We start from the raw sequence: 27,714 nt of genomic DNA, 5'->3' as shown, positions 1-27,714 counted from the left end.
CTAAAGGGGTTGTCCAGTGAAAATCTTTTTCTTTCAAATCAACTGGTGTCAGAAAGTTATATAGATTTGTAATTAACTTCTGTTAAAAAATTTCAAGCCTTCCCATACTTATTAGCTGCTGTATGTCCTGCAGGAAATGTTGTTTTATTTTCAGTCTGACACAGTGCTCTCTGCTGACATCTCTGGCCGAGACAGGAACTGTCCACAGCAGGAGAGGTTTTCTATGGGGATTAATAGAAAACAGAGACAAAGTTCCTGTCTCAACCAGAGATGTCAGCAGAGAGCAGTGTGTCCGACTGAAAATAAACCAACATTTCCTGCAGGACATACAGCAGCTTATATGTAAGGGAAAACTTGAGATTTTTTAATAGAAGTAAATTACAAATCTATATAACTTTCTGACACCAGTTGATTTGAATGAAATCTGGACAACCCCTTTGATGCAGTGGTTGATCAGTGTACATAAAGTAAGCAATATGATGTCCCCTAGATGGTGCCATTGCAGTAACCTATCTACTATAACTGACCGAACAATGACCCACTCATCCTAGTGACCGCTTATTTGATCAGTGATCATGTCATTGTCCGTGTCGTCCCGTCCTCTCATTAGGGATATTTTTGTCATCGTCGTCCGTCTCTAGCCTGTAATTCTGAAGAATGCAGCCCCGTCTGTCACCCTACAGTAACTCTTTGTTTTCTCAGATAAACTTACAGGGAGTGCCCCGAAGCTAATGACAAGGTAAGAGCTGGCAGACTGCCCTGCTGCAACATTAAACTGAAACTCTGGGAAAGCAGCACTACCCGAAAAACAATGCTGAGGAGAAACCCCGATTAGGTCCCTATTCACTCCCTGACGCTCCTTGGAATAGTCGCATTGTGAAACCTGAATAGAGATCAGGTAAAGACAAAGAGCCAATGGTATGACTGGGACTTTCTAAGCCACGCTGCGTAATATACTGGTCTCCAGTAAAACTCCCTCCTCCTGTTCTGTCACTCAGGCTTGTATCTATCACGTGAAGACACAGCAATGTGGCCTCTCAGCACCTAAGGACAATGTCATTGTCTTGACTGCCTGTGATTGACTAGAACTCCATAGACCCAGGTGATCACAGGTAGTAGCGAACGCCGGCCAGGATGTACCACTCATCAGCCCTCACCCTTCTCTCCAGCCTCACGCCTGACCTGGCCAATAGTGGCAGCCAGACAGCGCTGACAGGTAAGACCGTCATTTCATCTCTAGTCTGTGCTTTGTATCTATTTATTATATGGTGGTCATAGACCCCGTGATAACTCTACCTGTCTAAAGAAGTAGTCAAACCTGTGCATCTGGAATGATCAGAATATTTTGGACCCGTTGGAATCTCTTTTATTAATTTCTCTAATATCGCATCTAATATTAAATATTTCTTGGTCGCCGGTCATTATCACAGCAGAAAAGAACTGTCATGGGGACAGAAGTTCAATGAACAGCTCCAGTTCTTACTGGTCTCACTGCCAAAACCAGCCTGTGTCTGGCGAAAACCATCTCCAGGTTGCCTCAGGAGCTGGATGGAAAGCTGGCCAGAGATTATAGTTACTGATCCAACTAGCCTCCAGTCTATAACATCAATCATTGTATCTATGGAGCTGAACACAGGGGAGTTCCAACCAATGGAAATCTGCCCAGTGGATGGAAATTTTCACACTGATCATTTTCTTGGATGTTTTTTTTTTTTTTTTTTAACAAAACTGCTTCCATTATATATAGGATTTTTTCCTATATTTTTTGCTGACTTAAGCCGGTCAATGTACGGCTAAGAGAGGACAAATGTGGAAAATATGTTTTAAAATTATACTGTATTGGTTTACATTTATGGTATCTATCTATCTATCTATCTATCTATCTCCTATCTATCAGGTTTTTAACCTCTGTATGTAACCAGGAATGCCGCCATTCAGTGTCAAGAAGCATAGATGGTGAATAAATTCATACACAACATAGGGAGGCACACCATTAGCAGAGGGCCCTCCTGACTCAGCTGGTAAATGGATGGCACATCTGATCTGTTCCTAGGCCTACCTGATACTACCCATAGCTGACTGAAACCAAGTTGTGATGTCACAGCATTTTACCTGTGTAAAACCCACTTGTGAAATACCCGACACCTGGTTATGATGTCACAGCCGATTACAAAACTGAAACCCAGATGTGATATCACAGCAGATCACCTGACTAAATATCATTTACCATAGTATTCTCTACTTGTGATGTCACAACAATGTACCATATGGAAACAACCCTGCAATATCATAGCTATGTACTTAGAAGTAGATAACAACAACGGAGCCTTCTGTGCAGGGAACATATATACTTGCTGCCAGTCGATTAATTACTGCAAATAAGCGTCCTTACATGGCCCAATATCGGTATAGGGACCTTTAGAAGGCATGACCATTTGAGTGACCGGGCTGTATGAACAATAGCATTATTCCTGCGACCATTTAAATGTATTGCTATTGGCCATACATCCCCTGCAGGCGAGAGTAATCATGAATATTAACTCCAGCTGTTGTTTGCGCTCATCTGTACAGAGTGGGAACACAGGCCAATTATTGGTGAGGGACCATTTCTAGCAACTCTCCTTGTCCATAATCAGCCAGTGTAAAAGGGGCTTAAAGCAAATGTACCACCAGGTATATCGCTGTGCTTTTTTCGCCCCTGGTGGATCGGCGCCAGCGCAGGGATATTGGTGGCAAGGTCCTTCTTTTGTATTGCCTCCTGGTTAACGTGCTCTGCGCTGGTCTTTTTTGGAGCACCGACCCACCCCAGAGCACTGGGGTAGGCCCATCACCCCCAGTGTGGCGATATCCCCTCCCTTATGTGACAAGGCTGCATTGATTCTTATGTAGCCGCATGACAGAGGGGAGGGGGTTTCATCACACTGCGGGCCTACCCCCGGTGCTCTGGGGTGGGTCGGTGCTCCCGAAAAGACAAGCGCCAAGCACAGGAACGGGGAGGCAATTCAAAGAAAGCACCGTGCCACTGGCATCCCTGTGCTGACGCCAATGCAAAAAGGTAGAAAAAGCACAGAGATATATCTTATAGTACATTAGCTTTACAGGAGAAGTCAGGCGAAAATTTTTATTTAAGTATTTTATTACCCCCCAAAAGTTATACAAATCCCCAATTAAAACTTATTACGGGAAATGCGCTCTCCAGCAGCCATAGCCCGCACAGCTTTGGAAGTCAGGTCGTGACATCACCATTTTATCCAGGAAGTGACATCACCATTTTATCCAGGAAGTGAAGCCTTGATGCAGTAGTAAGTGCAGGGAAAAAAGCACTTTGGTGGAGAGTTTCACTTTACACCATGTTTGATAAATCTCTCCCAAAGAGCTTTTTTCCCTGCACTTACTACTGCATCAAGGCTTCACTTCCTGGATAAAATGGTGATGTCACAACCCGACTTCCAGAGCTGTGCGGGCTATGGCTGCTGGAGAGTGCATTTCTCGTAATAAGTGTTAATTGGGGATTTATATAACTTTTGGGGGGGCAATACAATACTTTAATAAAAATTTTCGCCGGACTTCTCCTTTAAGGCACCGCTTCGATGTCTGTACTGCAGTAAGCCAAGCACCTGTATGAACAGGACAGATTCCTCTCCTCTACAAGAAAACAACAGAACACTTAACCCCTTTGGCCCCGCTCAAAGATTGCTGTTACTGGAAATCACATACAACATTCTGAGGCCCATCATACCAATGACCAATGTCGTAGTTGGACTTTCCTTCACCCGAGGCAAAGATTGCTCTAGATGGCACGCAGGATAGTTGTCACTAAATTCCCCCTTTACATACAGGCACAGATAACAGTGCAGGGGGAAAACCTCACTCATAGAATTGTTTTTATAGGATAGTTCTAGACAATGGAAAACAGGTAAACAGGTAACACAGTCATGTACATTTTTAAGAAAGCTTTGTTCACTTTACATTTAACTCTTGAATGCAACGTTTTTTTTTCTTTTTTTCTTCCTCACCTGCTATTTGTAAGACCAGTTATACTTTTTATAGCACCCTTTATTTTATTGTATATTGTGGATTTGCATTGGACAAACTCTGTTATATTGGGGTCATAGGGATGGTATTAAGGTCATAGAGATGGCATTGGGGCTATAGAGATGGCATTGGGGCCATAGAGATGGCATTGGGGCTTGGGGCCATAGAGATTGCATTGGGGCCAAAGAGATGGCATTGGGGCCATAGAGATGGCATTGGGGCCATAGAGATGGCATTGGGGCCTTAGAGATGGCATTAGGGCCATAGAGATTGCATTGGGGCCAAAGAGATGGCATTGGGGCCATAGAGATTGCAATGGGGCCATTGGGAACACACTTAGCATATGTGGTAGGAACATACACTGAACCTACAAACTGAACAACTCAACGCAGTGTGAACAGAACCATATACATGTTGGTAATACTGGATATCTAAAATGATTTGACTGTTCTTGGTTCTGGTAATGCAGACCAGAGAAAACAGGAAGAACAGGAATGTGCAGCTTAGAAGTTCCCGTAAGTGAGCATTAGCGAGAAATCGAAAGATTTACTGTCATATTGAACTTGTTGTCAATATCAACATGTGTATTAATAGACATAGCACGTTCAGACGAGCGTATAGTGTATATGGGTCGCCACAGGAGTAACATGCTATTAGGTACTAGGCTAAGAGTTCCTCACAAATGTGAATTTGTGGTTACTTGTGTAATCACAATAAGCTGGACTACACGAATGATCACTGTATCGATCGTGGCCATTTAAAGGTGAAGTCTGGCGAAAATTTGTATTAAAGTATTGTATTGCCCCCCAAAAGTTATACAGATCACAGATCACTTATAACGGTAAATGCTTATAAAGCGCTTTTTTCCCTGCACTTACTACTGCATCAAGGCTTCACTTCCTGGATAAAATGGTGATGTCACGACCCGACTCCCAGAGCTGTGCGGGCTGTGGCTGCTGGAGAGGATGATGGCAGGGGGACACTGAGGGACACAGGGCACTGGAGGGACACTGAGCATCCCCCTGCCATCATCCTCTCCAGCAGCCACAGCCCGCACAGCTCTGGGAGTCGGGGCATGACATCACCATGTTATCCAGGAAGTGACATCACCATTTTATCCAGGAAGTGACATCACCATGTTATCCAGGAAGTGACATCACCATGTTACCCAGGAAGTGAAGCCTTGATGCAGTAGTTAGTTCAGGGAAAAAAGCACTTTATGTACATTTACCATAATAAGTGTATATTGGGGATTTGTATAACTTTGGGGGGGGGGGGGGGGAGGGGGGGCAATACAATACTTCAATAAAAAAATTTTGCCGGAATTCTCCTTTAAGTACATTTCTCTGCACAGGGAGATGTGCGGCCGATAGCGATAAGCTTTAAAGACGTACAAAAGATGCCATCAGCCCAGGATGGGCGTTCTCCCACTCCTCAGATGATCTCTGACACTTTTACATGGAACGATTTGGCTAAGGTAACGCTCCTTGCTGATAATCATCCTGAGTATAAGGGGCTTAAAGCGAATATACCACTAGGTACATTGCTTTATATTTTTTAAATGAACAGACCGGCATGGGAATCCCTGTGGCGCAATCCTTTTTTTGAACCACTGCCCGGTTCCCGCACATGTCGCTAGTCTACTCCCGAGCACCAGCCCAACATTAGGCACTGAGGGAAGACCCGTCGGCTCCCAGTGTGGCGATCTCCCCTCCCCAGGGTTTCGTCACACTGGGTGCCGGTGGGCCTTCCCCCAGTGCTTAATGCCGGGCCAGTGCTCAGGAATAGGTAGGCGGTTCAAAAAAAGGGCCACAGCACTAGCATACCCGTGCCAGCAGCGGTCTGTTCATGTAAAAAACCCAAAGCAATGTAAGGCAAAGAAGCTGGCTGGGGCATCTTCTGGTGATACGCATTGGGGCCTATAACCCTATTACCCCTCACTACGCCTCTGCAGAGAGTAATACTGAGTTTGTGCACTCTCTGCAATTTCTTAGACACTTGAGTGAACTTGTCACTTGTCACCTGGTCCTCAAGGCAATTTTAGTTCACTATTTCAAGAGTGCGCCTTCCATTAGTGCCCCTGGGCCTCCAGCTACAAAGATGTCGTATCAACCCCTGTGATTATCTAGTCCTATATTTGAGAAGTCACATGTAACTTTCACATGAGAAAACAATCCTGGCCTTACAGCTCAAGCTTGTGGCCCTTATAACAATCTATGATTTACGGACCTGTGAAATAGCTCCCATACCTATTACAGGCCCACACTGGGTCCTCTGCATGACTCCCATAGTATCGAGGCATGCTCCATTCTGTATAAGAATGCATTCACACCACTAATGTGCTATCCATTACACATATATATGTTGGCCTCCTATCAAAATGGGATGCTGAGGTATCTGAGCACAGACAGGAACGGGCCCCATACACTGCAATAGTGTGAACATAGTCAACTAGTGATTACTTTTGAGTATTTTTCCAAGCATTTTGTTCTTAACAAAAAAAGACAGCAAAGGGTCTTGGTAAAAACATGGCACATACATTCAGAAAATGACCTGGACAGTCCTTCCATATGTCCTTCACTATAGTGACCAAAGCTGAACATGTACTTTACATAGATGCTCCTCTCTACCCTCCCACAGCCCCATCACCATGAATCATGACTGCTGTATGTTTAGACAGAGACCTGCTGTGCTGGTGTTCATTAGGAGGGCTGGGGCAGATTGGTACCATCAGATTTGGCCACAACAGGGGTCACACAACCAAAAATCACTGTGTCCCATTGCAGTGACCACAGTATATAGGGTTGTGTGGCCATGACCATTTGAGGTGGAACAGTCAGGTTGTTGTCGCAGCCATTTTGGGGTCCTGATGTGACCCTAATCCCTGACATTAGCTGCTACTCAATGTAAGGATTTTTGGTTGTGCGACTACTGTTGCTGCTAAACTTTCCATGCAACCTAGGCCATGTCCACACACAGTATAACACCGACTGTTCTGTGACCCAGCCGGATCACAGAACGGCCGGTGTTAATGAAAATCATTCTGGCCGGCCAGTCTGCTGAATTCTGATGCAGGCGCACCCGCATCCAAATTCAACGCTGCACACAATGCAGAGTGCGGCCAGAGCCACACGCTCCATTGTGTTAACTGACAGGTTCTCTGCAGCCACAGAAAACTGACATGTCAGTTTTTCCTGCAGCCAGATGGAATCCTGGCCGGAGCGTAAACTCGTGTTTTCATTAAACTGGGTTTTCATTAATTTACATACAACGGAAATTGCAACAACAGCCGTAATTTATACAACACACACGTTGTGTGAACATAGCCTTATACCCCAACAGACTTGTCCCCATATATGCTGGATATTCTGGTACCAAATCTAAAGAGTAGTCCCACCATGGCTATGTACGGCCTATCCCCAGTATAAGCTGTAAAAATCTGCCCCACCACTGGAAACTGCAGCAATATGGAAAACGGAAGTCCCCGACCCACCCGATGAGAATGTAAAGACATATACATGGCACTCATTCACTTCTATGGGAGTTACAGAAACAGCTGGCCATAATATAGCTCTATTAGGGACGAATGAAGATGATATATTCTAAACCTGGATACCTGGACCCACATAGGTGTAAATCACAGATGAGGGACCTGCATCTATAAAGCATTTATGGCATGTGGATATACTACATGTCTAAGGTGGGAATACCCCTTTAAGCAAGTATTTCACCTTAAGAACCTGGAAGCTTGAATCAATGATAAAGCCAAGTATGATATTTCCCTGTATATACTGTAATGATTAATTCTTGTCTTACGAACCTCCCTTTGGCTTTATTTGCAGAGCTTCCCACCATCCCAAATTCCTGGGACATTTCAGACTATGGCTATGATGTCAATGACATAGATTTGCCCTTTTTGGCTTATCTTACCTCCCCTGATTATTCCTCTGGTGACTCAGACATCTGTAACCTGACTGACAGCACTGGCGTCAGCGAAACGCTCCCGCACTTTACAGGTGAGTACACTGATGATAAGGATTTTATGGCTCGATTATAGATCTTACTTGATGGAAGGAAAGGGAGAGAGAAGAGAGGATGGAGAGAAGGGAAAAGGGAAACAAGAAGAGAAGAGAAGTCTATCAGCTTCATATTAAACATGGCATCCCCGGTGAATGGAGTGGCAGGTGGGTATGCTGCTGCTCCACATATGGGACTGATAGAAATAAGGGTATGTTCACACTAAGTAAAATTGGCGGAATTTGCAATAATCTAAGAGTTATCTCCTATCCAGTGGATAGGTGATAACGTATTATTACTGAAATACCCATGTAAGCCTTCATGTATCTTTAAATGGTTGACTGAATTTTCTTTAGGCTCTGAAGATTTACTTGCTCCTAGTCTTTTAGGAGTTAAAGGCGTATTCCGCTCAAACATAACTTTTCATATGTTGCTGCCCATGGTGAGCCTAACAATTCCTTACATACTTGTTATTCTCTCTTAGGTCTCCTTCCCCCAGTTCTGAGCTGCTGCTTTGTGCTGAGAACAAAAAGCTGTGTATGAGCTTTTATCTCCGTCTCCCCTTCCTCCCCCTTTCCCTTTCAACATGGCTGATGTAAACAAGTCCCTATCTGCAACTTTGTAATGCTGGGAGATTTATTCTGAGGTCAAGTTGTTGATGATCTCACTGTGATTACCCTCCCGGCATTACAAAGTTGCAGTTAGGGACTTGTTTACATCAGCTGTCTTGGAAGAGAGGGGTCGGGGAGATGGAAAGAAAAGTTCACTCACAGTTTTTTGTGTCTTCAGCAGAAAGCAGTATCTCAGAACTGGCGGAAGGAGACTGAATAAATAATAATAAATATGGAATGAACTGCTAGTCTCACTATGGACAGCAACATATGAAAAGTATGTTTGAGTGGAATACCCCTTTAAGGACTCTTCTCCCTTAATGTGTGATTACAGTAGAAGGTTTATCATACATGTCTGATCAGGCACTGTGCTTTACGGTTTGTTTGCCAATCTCCTGTTCAGTAGCCTCATAATTTTTTATAAGGTATTTACTTGAGGTGGTTCTCCTCCAGGTGTGTTCTGTATGCGCTGTTGCAGACACACAACCTGGCAGCGGCTCAGTTTATATAGGTAACTTGTAGAGCAAGATTGTCTGCCTGCAAAAGAAACAAAACACCCCCTAAAGTAATGAGTGACTGGCTAATAGAGGGTAATTGATGCCCAGGCAGCTAAACACTAGGTAAATGACCCCGCTTAATGGTGGGTCTTCCACTAATGTCGGTACATTACACAATAAACCCATTTGTCTCAAGGGGAAGAATATAACATCTATTTGCAACTGTGGTGACGCAGCACAGCAACTAAACACCCCCTTGCGTCGGGACTACAGCAGAGCCCTGAGGGTCCCAACAGTTGCTTTACTTAAAGGGGTGTTAGACAGTGTTTTAATATTGTTATTGTTATATACTGTTATATAGAAAACAAAAAAAGAGCCTATGCTTACCTCTCCTTGCTCCCCCTGTGTCCTTGTACGGTTCTCCGGTGTTCCCCGCTGCCGCCTCCACTCCTCTTGGGAGTGACAGCCTGCTCAGCCAATCACTGACTGAGACGGGACAGTGCCGCAGACTGTGATTGGCTAAGCGGGCTGTCACTCCCAAGATGAGTTCGTCTCAGAAGTGAAGGCAGCTGTGGACAGCTGGAGAAACCGGTGACCTATAGGAGGACTTGAGCAGGCTCGAGTTACGCTCTTCTCTAATTTCTAACAGCACAACCACCCTCTCATTGTTTATCTAGACACAATGACATCCATAGGATTGTGGTCATGCCAGGTACTGCAGCTTAGCAATAGCAGACACAGACATACTTAATGCAATAGCAGACACAGACATACTTAGGCCTCATTCACATCTCTGTAGTGCTGTTTGCGACTACGGACCCGTACGATGGGTGTGATGTGTAGTTGTCCACAAAGCATGGAACTATTCATTGCCGCAATTGGCGTCCGCACTAGCGCAAACCAGTATTTTTTTTTTGCGGCACAGATAACAGCCCCATAACACGTACAGATGTGTGAACCGGGCCATTCAAATCGATGGGTCTGTAGTGCTACAGACTACAGACAGAACTATGAACATGTGAATGAGACCTTAGGTTGTGCTCACACAGTTACGTTTTTAATGGCAATTTTTTGAAGCCAAAGCCAGGATCAGAATATAAATGGAGGACAAGTTTTCCAAATTTCCCAAATTTCTTAGAATTTACAACATGTACCCCTAGAATATACCAGCTGTAATTCTCCATATTATCATTATTCAATAGATTCTGCATCATTCTGCTTCCCAGTCACTCATTATAAATATTAATCAATTTATTCAGATATGGCCAAACCAATAACATAGGATAATATAAGAGACTTCCAGACAATAAGGGGTTAACCTTTGCCAAATAGCCGGTAACCCCAATGAATGGCAGCTAGTGCAGTATCGACCACAGCCGTCGCGTCTATCTAACCGTTTATGGCTTCTTCTCTCCCTTTGTTCGTGGTTAATGTGTTACCGCCCCGCAGACCTGCTGGCCACAGTGACAACACACAGAAAGAATTTGGACCAACAGGTTTTACAGGAGAAGATAAACCCTCAGATTTCAGTTCGCGGTAAGTGGAACATTTACAATAATATCAATGTATGTTTAGAAATAGCTGATCCTATACCAGCGACTAACAGACGCCACAATGTGCACATGAAGTGGTCACACAGGACCAGGGGTATTATGAGGAAGGGAATCTATGGCAAATCGGTCAGGTGATTAGACTCCATATTTATTTTAGTTCAAAGGTGGCCTGGCTGCTGGTAATGGACAGGGACCTTGTGTGTGCGACCACTTTACCCCCCCCCCCCCCCCCCCCTGGGATCCTGCATGTCAGTCTCCTGCAAAACAATTACAAAAAACCTCGTTGGAAAAGCCCCTTAGGGCTTAAATCATTGCTCGACCCCTTTGTTTTCTGAGAGATAAGCTGTTCTCTGACTACACCTTAACCCTCCCCATAGGGAACACAGGAATGTTCGGCCATGCCGAATGTTGCTCTGTATGTTGCATAGGAGGGGTGGCCGTGGCTCCAACGGCTAGGGCGCAAAGATAACTGATGGCCAAATTATTGATGTCTTTGCCCACCTAAAGATCATCATAAGACAAGGGCTATTCTTACACCTTAGCGCACTCAAGGTACTAAGTAAAGATACATAGTAGGAATTAAAGATTTGTCAGCTACAGATGGCTGATGACGAGATTTAGACAAGATTTTATTTTACCCTACATAGAGTAAAGTGGTCCTACAGATATATTAGGAAGATGAAGGATTTGAAATTTGTGGAATAGCCAAAGCTATCCATAAATCTGTTGAATGTAAACCAAGCTCTGACATATGCAGTAACCAAGGGCAGCCATGTGGTATTAGCTAGGGCAGGTACCTCTTCATCTCTTGTCACAAGGCCTGAGTGGTATGTGCAGTACCTGTATCCACGGGTATGAACATCTGCCTATTGCTGTCCATGAGCACTGATGACACAGCTTAAGGAACACAGGCCCCACCTAGTGGGTAAAGCGATCCATCGGGGACACCTATAAGGAAACCTAGCACTTTCAGCAGAATCCTTGTCTTTATTTGCTCTTGCCTAACTGCTGTCTTGAATCTTGTCGAGTTACCAGGATAAGAAGAAAGGATTGCCCCCCCCCAATCATGGATAGAATTCCCGTTTTCACGGCCTACAGCAGCCTCACCAGGCCAGGCCAGGCCTTGGAAATAGTACTTTAGCAGGAACTCTCTTGCGTGCTCTCTCACGTTTCACCCTCAGTGAGTTATCGGATAGGACAGGAAGGCATCAGGAGACACATAATGTAACCTCTGATAGGTCACAGGAGCAGAGGAGGAACTAGTGTAAGGTGACCAGCTCAGGGATTGGTTCTCCATTAGTGGAACAGTCAGTGGCATATACAGTAAATTTACACCAGGAAAGTCAGGTTCACAGTTAACACTTAGTTTGGCTTCCATTCAGCTGTGCTAGTTAAAGTGACATCTAGTGGTGGGAGTGCATACTACAGCCTTCATCCCAGAGCATATGTACACGTATCGATACCGACCTACACCTGCCATGAACAGCATTGGCACACCCGCTGTGGGACACTGCATATAGCCTGTATATTGTGCTAGGGAGGATAATGTACTTAACTATTTTCATTTTCTCTGTTGTAAAGAGGAGACCAGGATCCAAGAAACGAAACCATCACCAGTTACTCCAAAGGAGCACACTAGAAGAGCCAAAGGAAACCGAACAAGTAAGAGAGGTCTGCCTCCCTATCTTCTAATGCATCAGATTTGTTTTCAGAAACCCACCTTACCCGAATCTCTGCTGATATTTGACATTCCTGCCTCTTCTGTCAATATAAGGGTCCATTTACACAGAAAGATTATCTGACAAAGATTTTAAGCCAAAGCCAGGAATGGATTTGAAAAGAGGAGAAATCTCAGGCTTTCCTTTATGACCTGATCTCTGTTTATAGTCTTTTTCTTGCTTTGGCTTCAAATCTTGGGCAGATAATCTGTCAGATAATCTTTCTGTGTAAATGGACCCTAAATCTGCTGACAACCATGTCACCTCTCTTTGTAATGGGTGGAGTTTGCACACTGCCCATGACATGCAAGCTGCTGCATAGGGTGTAGGTTGCAAACTCTCCTGTGCAGTTTTTGTAACCCGCTGTATCTGTGCCTCCTTACCTTATAATAGGTGAACTACCTTATAATAGATGATTTTTGACACTTTAATAACTCCCACTCTATATCCTGCATGCATCATAGCTTACATGACTATATGGCATATAATAGCCTCTCCTCTACAGACCAAAGTGTGCACCTATGGGAGTTTGTACGTGATCTGCTACTGAGTCCGCAAAAGAACCAAGATGCCGTCCGCTGGGAGAACCGCAAAGAAGGGACGTTCCGTGTTGTGAAGTCTGACACCTTCGCACAGCTCTGGGGGGAGCAGAAGAAAAACAAATGTATGAATTATGAGAAGCTAAGCCGAGCTCTGAGGTAGGAGAGTAAGAAGTCTACCCCTGCACTGAATGACTGGGTGTGCCTCATTCATATCTTACCAAAAAGAGAATGTCTGAAAAAAAAAAAGTAAATAAGATGCAGTATCCAACATCATACCCAGAAACCTCACTGTATATTCGGGTTATTTAGTGGCAGACTATCGGTGGCTGTTAGATGCAACCTTAGGGAGTCCGGGAAAACATGGATATAGTCTATGGCCTATTGCTGTATCCATGTTTTCCAGGAAGCCTTAGGGCTGCATCCAACTTCTTCAGCCACCTGTGATCAAATACATGCTTGAGGTTCACTCATCCCTAGTTATCATCAGCAGACTGTAATGGGTCGTCAAGGTTTTTACATGTACAAAACTACTCTCATTTTAAGTTTAGCACTATTTTGGGAACAAGCCAGCTCAGTGGTTTTATACATGGTGCTCAATGTGCTGTACTCACCTCTCCTCACTCCTAGCATGTGTCATTTTTGTTGATTACATCACCAGGTAAGATGCCTCATTTTCAAGGGAATTGATGCCTTTCTATCCCATCTATTAAAGCAGGCAAGGTCCCCCAGACCTGACCCTTCTCTCTGCAACATCATCTATCAGGGAAGAGTTGGGGATCCACCATACACATTTGCTGGTCAGCCATTCCCGCCAAAACACATCTTGAGATGAGAACCTTTAGGGTCCTATTATACGGGCCATCTGCTAGATGGACCTATTAGATGGCTCGATAATTGGGCAATAAGGGTTGCATGGACATCGTTAGCGATGTCCATGCAGCCCTTGCCCAAACACCTGATCCCATACCTCTCATGGTCTTCTCTCCTGTGTTCCCGTTCAGCCAATCACAGGCCGGGACTATCATCTGACAGGCCGCTCAGATGCTGCAACCGCTGGAACCGGGAAGCTGTGGAGCACAGGAGAGAAGACCGGGAGAGGTAAGGTATCAGGTGCCAGCCATTGGCCATGCATTATTGCTTCGTGTAATAGAGCCCTTAGACTCTGGACCCAAGTCTAGCCTGTGCCAAACTAGGTACATGGATCTACGTTCAGATATGGGGACTGTAACACATGGGACTTTTAGCCATCATTGTACCCAGATCTATAGGATAAGACAACTGCATGCTGTGCTTTAAGGGTCTTTTTTTTTTTTTTTTTAAGAACAGCGCCACTCTTGTTTATGTCTGGTATCTGAATGTAGAAGCAAACACAGCCCATGTACAAAGGGGGCACTGTTTCTGGAATCCCAGATCTAGATTAAGTATGACTTAGGGCCTTATTCCACCGGACGATTATCGTTCAGATTATCGTCAAATCGTTTGAATCTAAACGATAATTGTTTGGTTGAAATGCAGTTAACGATTAGCGACCGAACGAGAAATCGTTGATCGCTTTATAACACCTGGACCTTTTTTTAAAGTTGCTCGTTCGCAAAACGTTCGCATTGAATAAGACGTCGTTCGTTCGTTCGCAGTAAATAAGAACGGAATAGCGAAGAAAGAACGATCGCAAATACGATCATAAGTATCGCAAACAATAATCGTCCGGTGGAATAGGGCCCTTAGGGGAATGGGTACAACCCAGCATATCAGTATCTGCTAAGTACCCTAGATAAGCGCGGAGTTGACCCAGTTTCATTGTCTCTAATAGTGGAAGATATGATGTTGCATTTCAAGAACGGTAACATTACATAGGGGTGAGTTCACCACCTCTAGGGGCAAAAACAAGCTTATTCTGTAACCTTTTCACAAGAGATATGATGACTTCATCTGGTTTCATGTGATGCAAAGTGATACAGCCCTGATAATGCTGGGAAACTTTCCACTGAGAGTTGAAGGGCAGCTCATATTGTAGCAGTGTATTAGGAGTCAGGCTCGGCAAGGTGACTAGTCGAGTGAATTCCCAGTAACAGACATGTGTAAACAGTGTGACTCAGCCCGTGAAATGTTTTCGTGCAATTGTGAAACCACAATGTCCACACGACAGGTATAAGCAGGTGTACAGTCACAGGTAGGCAGATCTATTATTAGACGTGTTGTAATCAACATTAATAATGTGGGTCATGTGCCTTACTAACTAGTCCCAATAGTATAAACATGTCCTCCTGTTGAAGGAATTGTCCAGCATTACATAGCTTAGACATACATCAGACTATGTGCAAGTATTATGGCTGGTGGTCAAGAGACTTGCATGAACACACAAACACACACACACACACACACACACACACACATAGGAACACACACAAAGACACACAAACACACACACACACACACATAGGAACACACACAAACACACACAAACACACACACACACTCAGCTAAACTTAAGATCTTTAATGTTACAGTCATAAAATTAATTGACACCGACTTCTTTTGGTTTGTTTACATCACTTTACGTAAAGTTTCTGCTATAGCTCAAAGGCCGGAAAAAATAAGTTTAAAAGTTTAAGTTTAAAAATAAGTAAAAAAAAAAAAAAGAGAGAGGGAAAAAACAGCTAAGAGTTAAAAAAAAAATTTTCGCTTGAAAACAAGATTTTTCCATCCTTCAAGGTCAAACAACATGCTGGGAAACCAACCTTAGGTTACAAACCCACTTGCCGGATCTGCAGCGAGTCTCCTTGCTGCGTTTTTGCAGGGAGACTCGCTGCAGATCCCGGCCCTATACTTTCAATAGCAGAGAAACTCTGAGATTTTGTCTGCAGCCCGCCCCATTAACCCCCCGGCCGCCGGACATTATACATTACCCGGTCCCCGTTACTGCTTTTTTCGGGGCTCCCGGTGTCTTCACGGCCCGCCCGGCCAATCAGTGCGCTGCGGCGGGGCAGCGCACTGATTGGCCGGGCGGAACGTGCCGGGAGCCGCCGAAGCAAGCAGGAGCCGGGATCAGGTAATGTATATCCTGCCCGCCCCCCTGCAGCCCCGATCGCCCCCGGCCGCACGATCGCCCCCCAGCCCCGCAGCCCCCGGCCGCACGATCGCCCCCAGCCCCGCAGCCCCCGGCCGCACGATCGCCCGCAGGCGATCGTGCGGCCGGGGGTTGCAGGGCGATCGTGCGGCCGGGGGCTGCGGGGCTGGGGGCGATCGTGCGGCCGGGGGCTGCGGGGCTGGGGGCGATCGTGCGGCCGGGGGCTGCGGGCGATCGTGCGGCCGGGGGCTGCGGGCGATCATGCGGCCGGGGGCTGCGGGCGATCGTGCGGCCGGGGGCTGCGGGGCTGGGGGCGATCGTGCGGCCGGGGGCTGCGGGCGATCGTGCGGCCGGGGGCTGGGGGCGATCGTGCGGCCGGGGGCTGCGGGGCTGGGGGTGATCATGCGGCCGGGGGCTGCAGGGCTGGGGGCGATCGTGCGGCCGGGGGCGATATACATTACCTGATCCCGGCTCCTGTTTGCTTCAGCGGCTCCCGGCACATTCCGCCTGGCCAATCAGTGCGCTGCCCCGCCGTGAAGACACCGGGAGCCCCGAAGCAAGCAGGAACGGGGACCGGGTAATGTATAATGTCCGGCGACCGGGGGGTTAATGGGGCGGGCTGCAGACAAAATCGCAGCAGGGATGTACATCCCTGCTGCGAGTTTCTCTGCTATTGAAAGTATAGGGTCAGGATCTGCAGCGAGTCTCGCTGCAAAAACGCAGCAAGGAGACTCGCTGCAGATCCGGCAAGTGGGTTTGTAACCTTAGGATCCAAATTGGCAGCATTTAAAGGGGTTATCCAGGGCTACAAAAACATGGCCACTTTCCCCCCTACTGTTGTCTCCAGTTCAGGGGCAGTTTGCAATTAAGTTCCATTTACTTCAATGGAACTGAGTTTCAAAACCCCACCCAAACTGGAGACTACAGTAGGGGGAAAGTGGCCATGTTTTTGTAGCGCTGGATAAACCCTTTAACTGTGTGTGTGTGTGTGTGTGTGTGGCTGTACCCTTAGACACGATAAGATTGGTTTGTTGTTGCCCACCACAAGTTTTTCCAAGGGGTAGTAAAAAAAAAAATCTTTTAAATCAACTGGTGCCATAAAGTGACAGAGATTTGTAATTTACTTCTATTAAAAAAATCACAAGTCCTCCAGTACTTCAGCTGCTGTATGTCCTGCAGGAAGTGGTGTATTCTTTTCAGTCTGACACAGTGCTCTCTGCTGCCACCTCTGTCCATGTCAGGAACTGCCCAGAGCAGTAGGAAATCCCCATAGAATACCTCTCCTGCTCTCTGGACTGGAAAGAATACTACTTCCTTCAGGACATACAACAGCTGATAAGTACTGGAAGAAGTTGTACAAGAAAAAAAATAACTTGTCCCCTATCCACAGGAAAGAGGACAAGTAACAGATCGTGGAGGGGTCTGAACTCCATCCCTCCCACGATCTCCGTATTGGGCCCCCAGATCCTCTGTTATTAATACACCCGCGGGTACGGCAAGTGACCTGTTGCTCTATTCATTCTTATGGAGCCGAGTGATTTTTTTTTTGAAGCCGAAGCCAGGAATGGATTTGAAAAGAGGAGAAATCTCAGTCTTTTCGTTTATGACCTCTTCTGTTTATAGTCTGTTCCTGGCTTTGGCTTCAAAGATCTGTCAGATAAATCTGCCTGTGTAAACACACCATTAGCCAGAAGTCACGTCGTACCCACAGCTGTATTTATAAGAAGAGGCAGGGGCCTGGGATCTCTTACTTGTCCTTTATCCTTTGGATGGGGGGCAAGTTATTTTTTTCCTGGACAACCACTTTAAACTTTTGATGTGTTAAATTACTTGATGGGTTGGGGTTTGGGTGTTTGGACCCCACAAAGAAGCACTTTGCTAGCGCTTCTCTCTTTGCCACCCTCACCTCTGCACAAGTCAGGATCCATAGACTTACATATCGGAAAGGCGTACGTTCTGATATTATCTGTAATGGGAACATAGGGGACACACATACTGCATAAGTAAAACAAAGCATTTCCCTACTCCCATCATTCAGTTGTGTTTAGGCTTTCTGGAATACCCAGTACACTCACCATCTTCTAGGTTAGCACAAAGTCCTATTATAGATGACAAAACAACTTACAGTAGGTGAGGTTACAGTAACAATAGCGTTCTCGTGTTCCTCGGCCTGCCAAGTTTGGTCACAAGTTCATCAGCGGCGGCCCAGCCAAAAATAACAGGTTCCCACCCTGAAACCATAGGACATGTAAACAGCATTGTGGTCAATCCATAATCCCAGTGATATGTTTATTTATCCCTATAACCTTATACTGTAACAACATAAAACCTCATGTCAGAATGGAACTGGTTGTCATACGTGGGACAGTAATATAAAGATTTCACACAACTTCTGTACTTGGTTACCATTAGCCAGCAGCCATTGGCTATCAGACATAGGGCTCTATCCTACTTATCAGCCAAAGAGACCAATATTGGTCTATAGTAATACATTGTTAAATGAAACATATCCCATATGTACAAGCATTTCTTATAATATATAGTTTAAGAGATATTAGGGGAGATTTATCAAACATGGTGTAAAGTGAAACTGGTTCAGTTGCCCCTAGCAACCAATCAGATTCCATTTTAAATTCCTCACAGACTCTTTGGAAAATGAAAGGTGGAATCTGATTGGTTGCTAGGGGCAACTGGGCCAGTTTTACTTTACACCATGTTTGATAAATCTCCCCCATAGACTCACTAATACCCCCAAGTGCTGCTTAGTTTCATAACCTGTTGCCCTCGGTAACGACCCGCCGGGCATCCACTTTCTTGGGACGCTCATGGTCAGTTCACCCCCTGTCACATGATCCGTCTGATTAGTATCAACAGCTGGTTTTCAGTTTACATGAAGCAAGGGGGATTATGGGAAAGTGTTTGCATTGTTGCATGGCAGGAGCAGGGTCACAGTTCAAAGAGTAAACCAGGAAGTGACTAGATCCATGGGGAAGAAAAATGGTACAGTGATGCAAGCTACTTTACTGAAAACAGCACATTTGTTCTCTTATACATACATTTGATACACATCTGATTTTACCTTCTTTGCTTTGTGACACCACCTCTTTGTTTATTGTCCTTTCAGAAAATGTACCCGGCGCTGCCCGGGTATAAAGTGTCAGTGTGTTAATTAGATTTGTTCTAAGGTGCCCAGGAGGCCAAGCTAAAGGTATTGTTTCATCTAAGTTAATCAGTGGAATTAGTGTATACCTGTAGTGCATAGTTGGAGGGGTTATGTATACCCACAATGTATAGTTTTTAGGGGTCTCGCATATCTGTAGTGCATAGTTGGGGGGGCTGTATACTTATAGTGTATAGTTGGGGGGGTCCTGTATACCTGTAGTGTATAGTTGAGGGAGGTCCTGTATACCTGCAGTGTACAGTTGGTGAAGGTCCTGTATACCTGTACTGTATAGTTCAGGGGTCCTGTATACCTGTAGTATATAGTTGGTGCTGTATACCTGTAATGTATAGTTGATGGAGGTATTGTATACCTGTAGTTTATAGTTTGAGGGTCCTGGATACCTGTAGTGTATAATTGGTGAAGGTCTTGTATACATGTAGTATATAGTTCGGGGGTCCTGTATACCTGTAGTGCATAGTGTGAAGGTCCTATATAACTGTAGTATAGAGTTGGTGTAGGTCCTGTATACCTGTAGTGTATAGTTTTGGGGTCCTGTATACCTGTAGTGTATAGTTTGGGGTCCTGTATACCTGTAGTATATAGTTGGTGGAGGTCCTGTATACCTGAAGTATATAGTTGGTGGAGGTCCTGTATACCTGTAGTGTATAGTTTTGGGGTCCTGTATACCTGTAGTGTATAGTTTGGGGTCCTGTATACCTGTAGTATATAGTTGGTGGAGGTCCCGTGCACTTGTAGTGTATAGTTTTGGGGTCCTGTATACCTGTAGTGTCCTGTATACCTGCAGGGTCGTATTTACCATTAGGCACCCATGGTCTGGTGCGTAGGGTAGCACCTTGCAGAGGAGCAGTACCCTCCCGTTCAGACTTGCCAGAAAATCTTTGGTCAGGTCTTGTATAGGTCTTGTGTTATCCTGTCACAGTATGGCGGTATTGGTCAGGTCTGGTATGGCAGTGTTATCCAGTCACAGTATGGCGGTATTGGTCAGGTCTGGTGTGGCGGTGTTCTCCAGTCACAGTGTGGTGGTATTGGTCAGGTCTGGTATAGTGGTGTTATCCAGTCACAGCATGGCGGTATTGGTCAGGTGTGGTATGGCAGTGTTATCCAGTCACAGTATGGCGGTATTGGTCAGGTCTGGTATGGCAGTGTTATCCAGTCACAGTATGGCGGTATTGGTCAGGTGTGGTATGACAGTGTTATCCAGTTACAGTATGGTGGTATTGGTCAGGTCAGGTATAGCAGTTTTTTCCAGTCATAATATGGTGGTATTGGTCAGGTGTGTTATGACAGTGTTATCCCGTCACAGTATGGTGGTATTGGTCAGGTCTGGTATAGCGGTGTTATCCAGTCACAGTATGGCGGTATTAGTCAGGTCTGGTATGGCAGTGTTATCCAGTCACAGTATGGCGGTATTGGTCAGGTCTGGTATGGCAGTGTTATCCAGTTACAGTATAGCGGTATTGGTCAGGTCTGGTATGGCAGTGTTATCCAGTCACAGTATGGTGGTATTGGTCAGGTCTGGTATGACAGTGTTATCCAGCACAGTATGGCGGTATTGGTCAGGTCTGGTGTGGCAGTGTTATCCAGTCACAGTATATGGCAGTATTAATCAGGTCTGGTATGGCAGTGTTATCCAGTCACAGTATGGCGGTATTGGTCAGGTCTGGTATGACAGTGTTATCGTCATAGTATGGCGATATTGGTCAGGTCTGGTGTCGCAGTGTTATCCAGTCACAGTATGGCGGTATTGGTCAGGTCTGGTATGACAGTGTTATCCAGTCATAGTATGGCGATATTGGTCAGGTCTGGTGTGGCAGTGTTATCCAGTCACAGTATATGGCAGTATTGATCAGGTCTGGTATGACAGTGTTATCCAGTCATAGTATGGCGATATTGGTCAGGTCTGGTGTGGCAGTGTTATCCAGTCACAGTATAAGGTAGTATTGATCAGGTCTGGTATGGCAGTGTTATCCAGTCACAGTATGGCGGTATTGGTTAGGTCTGGTGTGGCAGTGTTATCCAGTCACAGTATGGTGGTATTGGTCAGGTCTGGTATGGCAGTGTTATCCAGTCACAGTATGGCGGTATTGGTCAGGTCTGGTATGGCAGTGTTATCCAGTCACAGTATGGCGGTATTGGTCAGGTCTGGTATAGCAGTTTTTTCCAGTCATAGTATGGTGGTATTGGTCAGGTCTGGTATGACAGTGTTATCCAGCAGAGTATGGCGGTATTGGTCAGGTCTGGTATGACAGTGTTATCCAGCACAGTATGGCGGTATTGGTCAGGTCTGGTGTGGCAGTGTTACCCAGTCACAGTTTGCTACACCTGTAGTGCCCTGTATATACATGTACTGTATAGATGGAGTAGGGGCTCCTATATATACATGTACTGTATAGATGGAGTAGGGGCTCCTGTATATACATGTACTGTATAGATGGAGTAGGGGGTCCTGTATATACATGTCCTGTATGGATGGAGTAGGGGGCCCTGTATATACATGTACTGTATAGATGGAGTAGGGGGCCCTGTATATACATGTACTGTATAGATGGAGTAGGGGGTCCTGTATACATGTACTGTATAGATGGAGTAGGGGGGTCCTGTATATACATGTACTGTATAGATGGAGTAGGGGGTCCTGTATATACATGTACTGTATAGATGGAGTAGGGGCTCCTGTATATACATGTACTGTATAGATGGAGTAGGGGGTCCTGTATATACATGTACTGTATAGATGGAGTAGGGGGTCCTGTATATACATGTACTGTATAGATGGAGTAGGGGCTCCTGTATATACATGTACTGTATAGATGGAGTAGGGGGTCCTGTATACGTGTACTGTATAGATGGAGTAGGGGGTCCTGTATATACATGTACTGTATAGATGGAGTAGGGGGTCCTGTATATACATGTACTGTATGGATGGAGTAGGGGGTCCTGTATATACATGTACTGCCGTGTCTGCTGCAGCTAATTATATCACCTGTGTTTGCAGTGAGGAGATTTTCCCAGTCATCTCTATGGGGCGCCGCTCTTCCCCCTCCCCCTCCCCTCCTGTACATCTGGCGGGGACGGGACCTTCGCAATAACCTTCTTTGATTTTTATTATATAGATTACACTAAACGATTAAAGACCTTACTAAGCTCATAATATTTTAGTGTTATAGGACATGTTGAGGTATCACAATGTGTGCAGTGACAGCCTGCTGTACATTGGCCGTAAAATGAACTGCGGCAGCAGACTGCCACTGACTTCAATGGGCCGCCCCAACAATCTAAGAATGGTTCAGACACCCCCTCCTGTTGCTCCTTGTGTAAGTGTGTAATAGCAAAGGCAGCAAGCGGGCAACGAATGGGAATAGAGCGCTGAACTGACAAGTCGGCACTCGCTTCCCTCGGATTATCGGCCCGTCTAATAGGGCTGCGTCCACCAGTAACTATTAAGGTATATCAACCAACAGTGTTACAAAAAGTCTCCACACTATGAACTATAAGGGTAAGTTCACGCTACTGAATCCGAGCAGATAAGTTCAGGCAGATTCCGTCGCTCATACCCATTTGCGGCAGTGAGCATATCCGCCTGTGCCATAGACACCATTCTATGGCCGGGCCAATTCTGCCTTCCGCCAATAGAATAGACATGTCAGTTCTTTTGGCGGAACACGGAATCGGCTCGGCCATAGAATGGTGTCTATGACATGGTTGGATATGCACGCCGCAGCGAACGGGTATGAGCGACAGAATCTGCCAGAACTTATCTGCGCGGATTTCGTAGTCTGAACCTACCCTTACATAGTATAGTTGAAAGCAGACATGGCTACCTTAATGGACATATCACAATTTTTGGGTTGTTCTTGATTATTCAGTTAAATGAGAAGTCTGGGGGGGAACAAAAAAAAAACCCATTAAGGGCAGGGAGTGGGGAAAACTGAAAAAATAAGTTATAGTCACCTGTCACGCCACTCACACACATCACGTCCTGCTCCTGGGCCCCACGGGCTGTCTTCTCAGCTGCCAGCCCGCTACGTCTCGACGCGGCTGACAGATGCCCCAGCAGTGACTGGGGCAGGACACCGCTGCAGTCACTGATTGGCTGAGTGGGCTAAAGCCTAGCCTTTGGTGACATACCTGGGAGAAGACGACAGCCGGCGAGGTCCAGGAGCTCCATGCGGTGCAGCATGGGATCTGGGAATGGTAATCATAGTGTGTTTTTTATTCTCCACCGACCCCCTGCCCATAATGATTTTATAGTTCCCCGCCAGACTTCTTTAATATAAGGCATCATTCAAATCTGATCATTGACTGTTTAGCCATTAAAAACCTAAGAGCAGGGAGGTCCTGGTTTGACCTTTTTAATGTTTATTAGACATTTATACACAAGACACTTTATGTGATAACTGCTGCTTACTATCCATATGCCTGTTCTGTTCCAGACACTACTACAAGTCAGGGATTCTGGAGCGTGTGGATGGAAGGCTGACTTACAAATTCGGGAAGAAAGCGTATGGATGGAGAGAGGATTCACCGAAACAACTGACTTAGTTCCATCTCAGGATTGGTATAGACAATGTAATCGAAGCCCGTGGTGCTCTTCACGGTGACAGCTCAGGAGCATAGCGGCAGATAAAGCAAGTTCTCATTACGCAACACTGCTGCAATCTGGATAGTCCAGACATTCCAACATGGGATTGTTCAATTTCTTTTTTTAACCAAACGAAGCCCATTTTCGAGAAGGGACATCATCCTAGTATCAGGATTACTACAACACAAGTGAAATAAGAACCTATAAAAATATAGGTAACTAGAAACGGATCAACAGGCCAACATGGCAAGGCACAAGATCAAGATTGGCTCGGAAAATCCTGTGGCCGTCCATGTAATACTGTGCATATACCCCCTGTATCATGAATAGCAGTAGAGCCCGGAGCAGATAGTAGGTGTAGTAAGTAGGCATTATGATTAAGTGTCCTTTTATAGGCTGCCAACTTTGGTCCAGTTTTATGGGACCGCAACAGGGAAATAACAGAAGCTTCTGCCAACCAGAAGGAATGATATTGCATGAAGAGCAATGGAAATTCTGAAGAAGTAACTCTTCCCATCATCCATGATAGGCTCTGCAACCTTGAAACATGAAGAGTTTTTGCCAACAATGATACCTGGGGAGCATCTTCCCATCCTCACAGCAATCTCATTGAGATACATTCCGACAACCAGTTTTTCTCTGAAGGGACCAACAATAGCAGTGTGCCATATACAGTGCCATATGATCATGTATGAGATGCAGAGGATGGTATCATTTGGGATCTTTCCTATTGCCTATTGGTTATAATGGGGGGAATTAGTTGTAAAATTTTGTAAATTAGCTTTGTACATTAAAGACTTTACCTGGTCTTTCCTTTATACAATGTCTCCTTTACAACCTTTCTGTTTCTATAGTTTCTACCTTTGTTCCTCCTATATGGAAAGACCCAGCTGCATGATTGAGCGGCGTGTCGGCTTAATAAGGGAGAACGCCAACCACAAAGATTGGAGCTCATTAGAATTGACCACCAACAGATGATGATGGAAAATCACCCCTTGAACCCTTTGTTCAAGGAAACAGGCGTCAAACTCAGGCCCTGTAGCTGTTACAAAACTACAATTCCCATCATGCCTGGACAGTAGGAGCTTTAGCTGTCTAGGCATGATGGGAATTGTAGTTTTGCTGGAGAGCCCAAGTTTGACATCCCTGTTCTAGGAGATAAGGGTCCCATTAGACAAAGCAATTTTTAACAAAAAATGTGACTCTGTACCCACTTTGTGACACCCCCCAACTACTTATACCTTCTTGTAGCTGATGAGAAGTCCTTTCTGCTGCTATGCTTATCAATGCTGGTTGGCCGAAAATCATACTTTAGTTGAGCTGTAGCCGTTTCAAAGAGGCGTGGCCTAGAGCGATCGTGTCCTAGGACAGCACCGCCTGTGTGGTGTTGGTCACAGTCTCCCCCTGCCTCCCATTCTGCCTTCTGTTCACCTGCACAGTGTTAGCTGTAAGTGCACATGCGACGCCTCCGGAGCCCCCAGTGCCGCTGATACCACGTAGTCGGGTCCGTGCCGCCTGTGGTGTGTCCTCTCAGCGTCGTCCCCGCCCTGTGGTAGTGACGCGCATGGCCCTTCCCAGTCTCTCCTGCCTGTCACCGCCACTCCCGCATACCATGGTGTCGCCCGCTGCCGGAATCAGCTTGTCCTCTTCTTTGGACATGCGCCATTGCGTGCCAATCCCACACGGGCGCAGTGATGCGACCGGCCTCCTCCGACTAGCCTGGTGTGTCAGTGCGCCTGTGCGGGATCGGCACGCATTGGCGCTTGCCTAAAGAAAAGGGCAAGTTAAAACCGGCAGCGGGCGGCACCATGGTATGCGTGTGGGGGGGGACCGTGACAGGCGGGGAAGGTCCGTGTGCGTCACTACCATGGGGCGGGCCGACGCTAAGAGGACACACCACAGGGGCGGCACAGACCCGGCTGCGTCATTGCAGCGGCACCGGGGGATCAGGAGGCGGCACATGCGCACTTACAGCTACCACTGTGCGGGCGAACAGGGGCAGAACAGGAGGCAGGGGGAGACGGAGACCAACACCACACAGACGGTGCTGGCCTAGGGCACGATCGCTCTAGGCCACACCTCTTTGACACGGCTACAGCTCAACTAAAGTATGATTTTCAGCCTCAGGAAAGCACAACCAGCGTTGGTAAACATACCAGCAGAAAGGACTTCTCATCAGCTACAACAAGGTATAAGTAGTTGGGGGGGGGGGTCACAAAGTAGGTACAGAGTCGCTTTAACGATCGCAAACAAGATTTTTTTTTATCGTTCACCATATTACACACAACGATAGTTGTTAGTTACTACAATCGTTTACTTCATCTGATCCCAGCAAATGAAGGAACAAAGTGGAATTACACTGAATGTGGAATTACAGCAAACCATTAACGAGGATTTTGGCGTCGGCACCAACGATGAACGATTTCACGTTGGTCGTTTAATCGCTCCCTGCATTTACACTAAATGATTATCGCTTGAATTTGAAGACTATAACGATAATCGTCCCTTGTAATAAGGCCCTAAGCTGCAGCCAGCAGGACACTCTGGTTGCAGCTTAACTCTCCTCTACTCTACTATAGAAACTCACTGTCCAGTCTATATCTGCACTAAGAATTAGACATTATTGGTTAATATGGGCCACTGAGCTCATTCACCATGGCCTGATATGCCATTTTTCAGATATTTAGGCTTTTTTTTTTTTTTTGGGGGGGGGGGGGAGGGGGGGAGTGTCAATTGAATAATTGCAAATATGCCTTGTAATGCTCTGCTCACACATTTTGGAACTGGATCGTAGCAGGGATTTTGTGGCAAAGTCTCCATCTAAACCAAGAACAATCTGCATCCAATGTATGTAAGTGGGGTTTCTGCAACACCCCTTCATATGCAACTGTGAAATAAATATTGGCCATTGCACTAAATAAAGATCCACCATGGAGGGGATGAGTAGGCAGCTATGTTATCAAATGGATTTAGCACAGAAAAATTGAGGATTAGCCCCACTGAATAAACTTTGTGCAGTAGAAATCTTAGTGTCAGCTTTAGAGATCAATGTTATAGATTAAAGAGGATGTACCACCAGGTACATCTTCTTTAATCTGAACCGACAGATCGGCGCCGTCACGGGGTAGCCGGTGCTGCGGTCCTTTTTTTCAAACCGCGGCCCGGTTTCCGTGCATGGCGCCGTTCTATGCACCGGAACCGGCCAGTGCTCAAGCACTGGAGGTAGGCCGGCCCGCCCCCAGTGGGAGGGAATTCCCTCCCCTGTATGACACGGCTCCATTAGAATGAATGGAGCCACGTCATAGAGGGGAGGGAATTCCCTCCCACTGGGGGCGGCTTGGCCGGCCTCCGGTGCTTGAGCACCGTCCGGTTACGGTGCATAGAATGGCGCCGTGCACGGTTACCAGGCCACAGTCCGAAAAAAGGACCGCGGCACTGGCTTCCCCGTGACGGCGCCGTTCGATCTGTCGGTTCAGATTAAGAGGATATACCTGGTGGAACATCCTCTTTAAAACAATAAATAAACATTGCCTAATGGTATCACAGCACCAGCAGGATATACTAAAGCCCCTATTTCACGGGCCTGCAAGAGGAGCAAACGAGCGCTGTCAGCTGGCCGGACAGACGCCATGAGACTTGCGGGGGGGCAGACACCAAGAGATTCGCGGGGGGCCTGTTGAGGTTGTTGCGTGGCCGGACGGATACCAGGAAACCAGTACACTTGCGGGGGCGGATAGATTTTCACGGCCACCAGGTGCCATGTTATCCCCTATGCACAAGTTAGGGAATACGAAGCTTATCAGTGGTGGTCTAACAGCTTGGACCCCCATCAGTCACAAGAACATAGGTCAACTGTCCTGGAGTGAATGGGGTTCAGTTCTGGAGTCCCATAGCCACTACATGCATAT

At 46.0% G+C, this 27,714-nt stretch overlaps 1 protein-coding gene across 3 annotated transcripts; it reads left to right on the top strand.

The window, feature by feature from the left end:
- The first annotated feature begins 623 nt into the window (after window positions 1-623).
- LOC138769584 (ETS homologous factor-like) lies at window positions 624-24,629 on the top strand. Of its 3 annotated transcripts, XM_069948153.1 has the most exons (7): window positions 624-898; window positions 999-1,216; window positions 7,878-8,051; window positions 10,610-10,696; window positions 12,295-12,384; window positions 12,937-13,129; window positions 23,658-24,629. In XM_069948153.1, exons 2-7 carry the CDS (start codon window positions 1,135-1,137, stop codon window positions 23,764-23,766), a joined length of 735 nt encoding a protein of 244 aa, XP_069804254.1. In that variant the 5' UTR covers window positions 624-898; window positions 999-1,134; the 3' UTR covers window positions 23,767-24,629. The 3 variants fall into 3 exon arrangements, with proteins under 3 accessions (XP_069804254.1, XP_069804253.1, XP_069804256.1); XM_069948152.1 differs by having other exon boundaries at window positions 624-1,216; XM_069948155.1 differs by having other exon boundaries at window positions 627-1,216; window positions 12,295-12,375.
- The last annotated feature ends 3,085 nt before the right edge of the window (window positions 24,630-27,714 follow it).

Source organism: Dendropsophus ebraccatus, chromosome 12 (assembly GCF_027789765.1).
Source record: "Dendropsophus ebraccatus isolate aDenEbr1 chromosome 12, aDenEbr1.pat, whole genome shotgun sequence".
NCBI classification, from domain to species: Eukaryota; Metazoa; Chordata; class Amphibia; order Anura; family Hylidae; genus Dendropsophus; species Dendropsophus ebraccatus.
The sequence above is the reverse complement of the archived record's forward strand: the minus strand, read 5'-3'. Positions and strand labels throughout refer to the sequence as shown.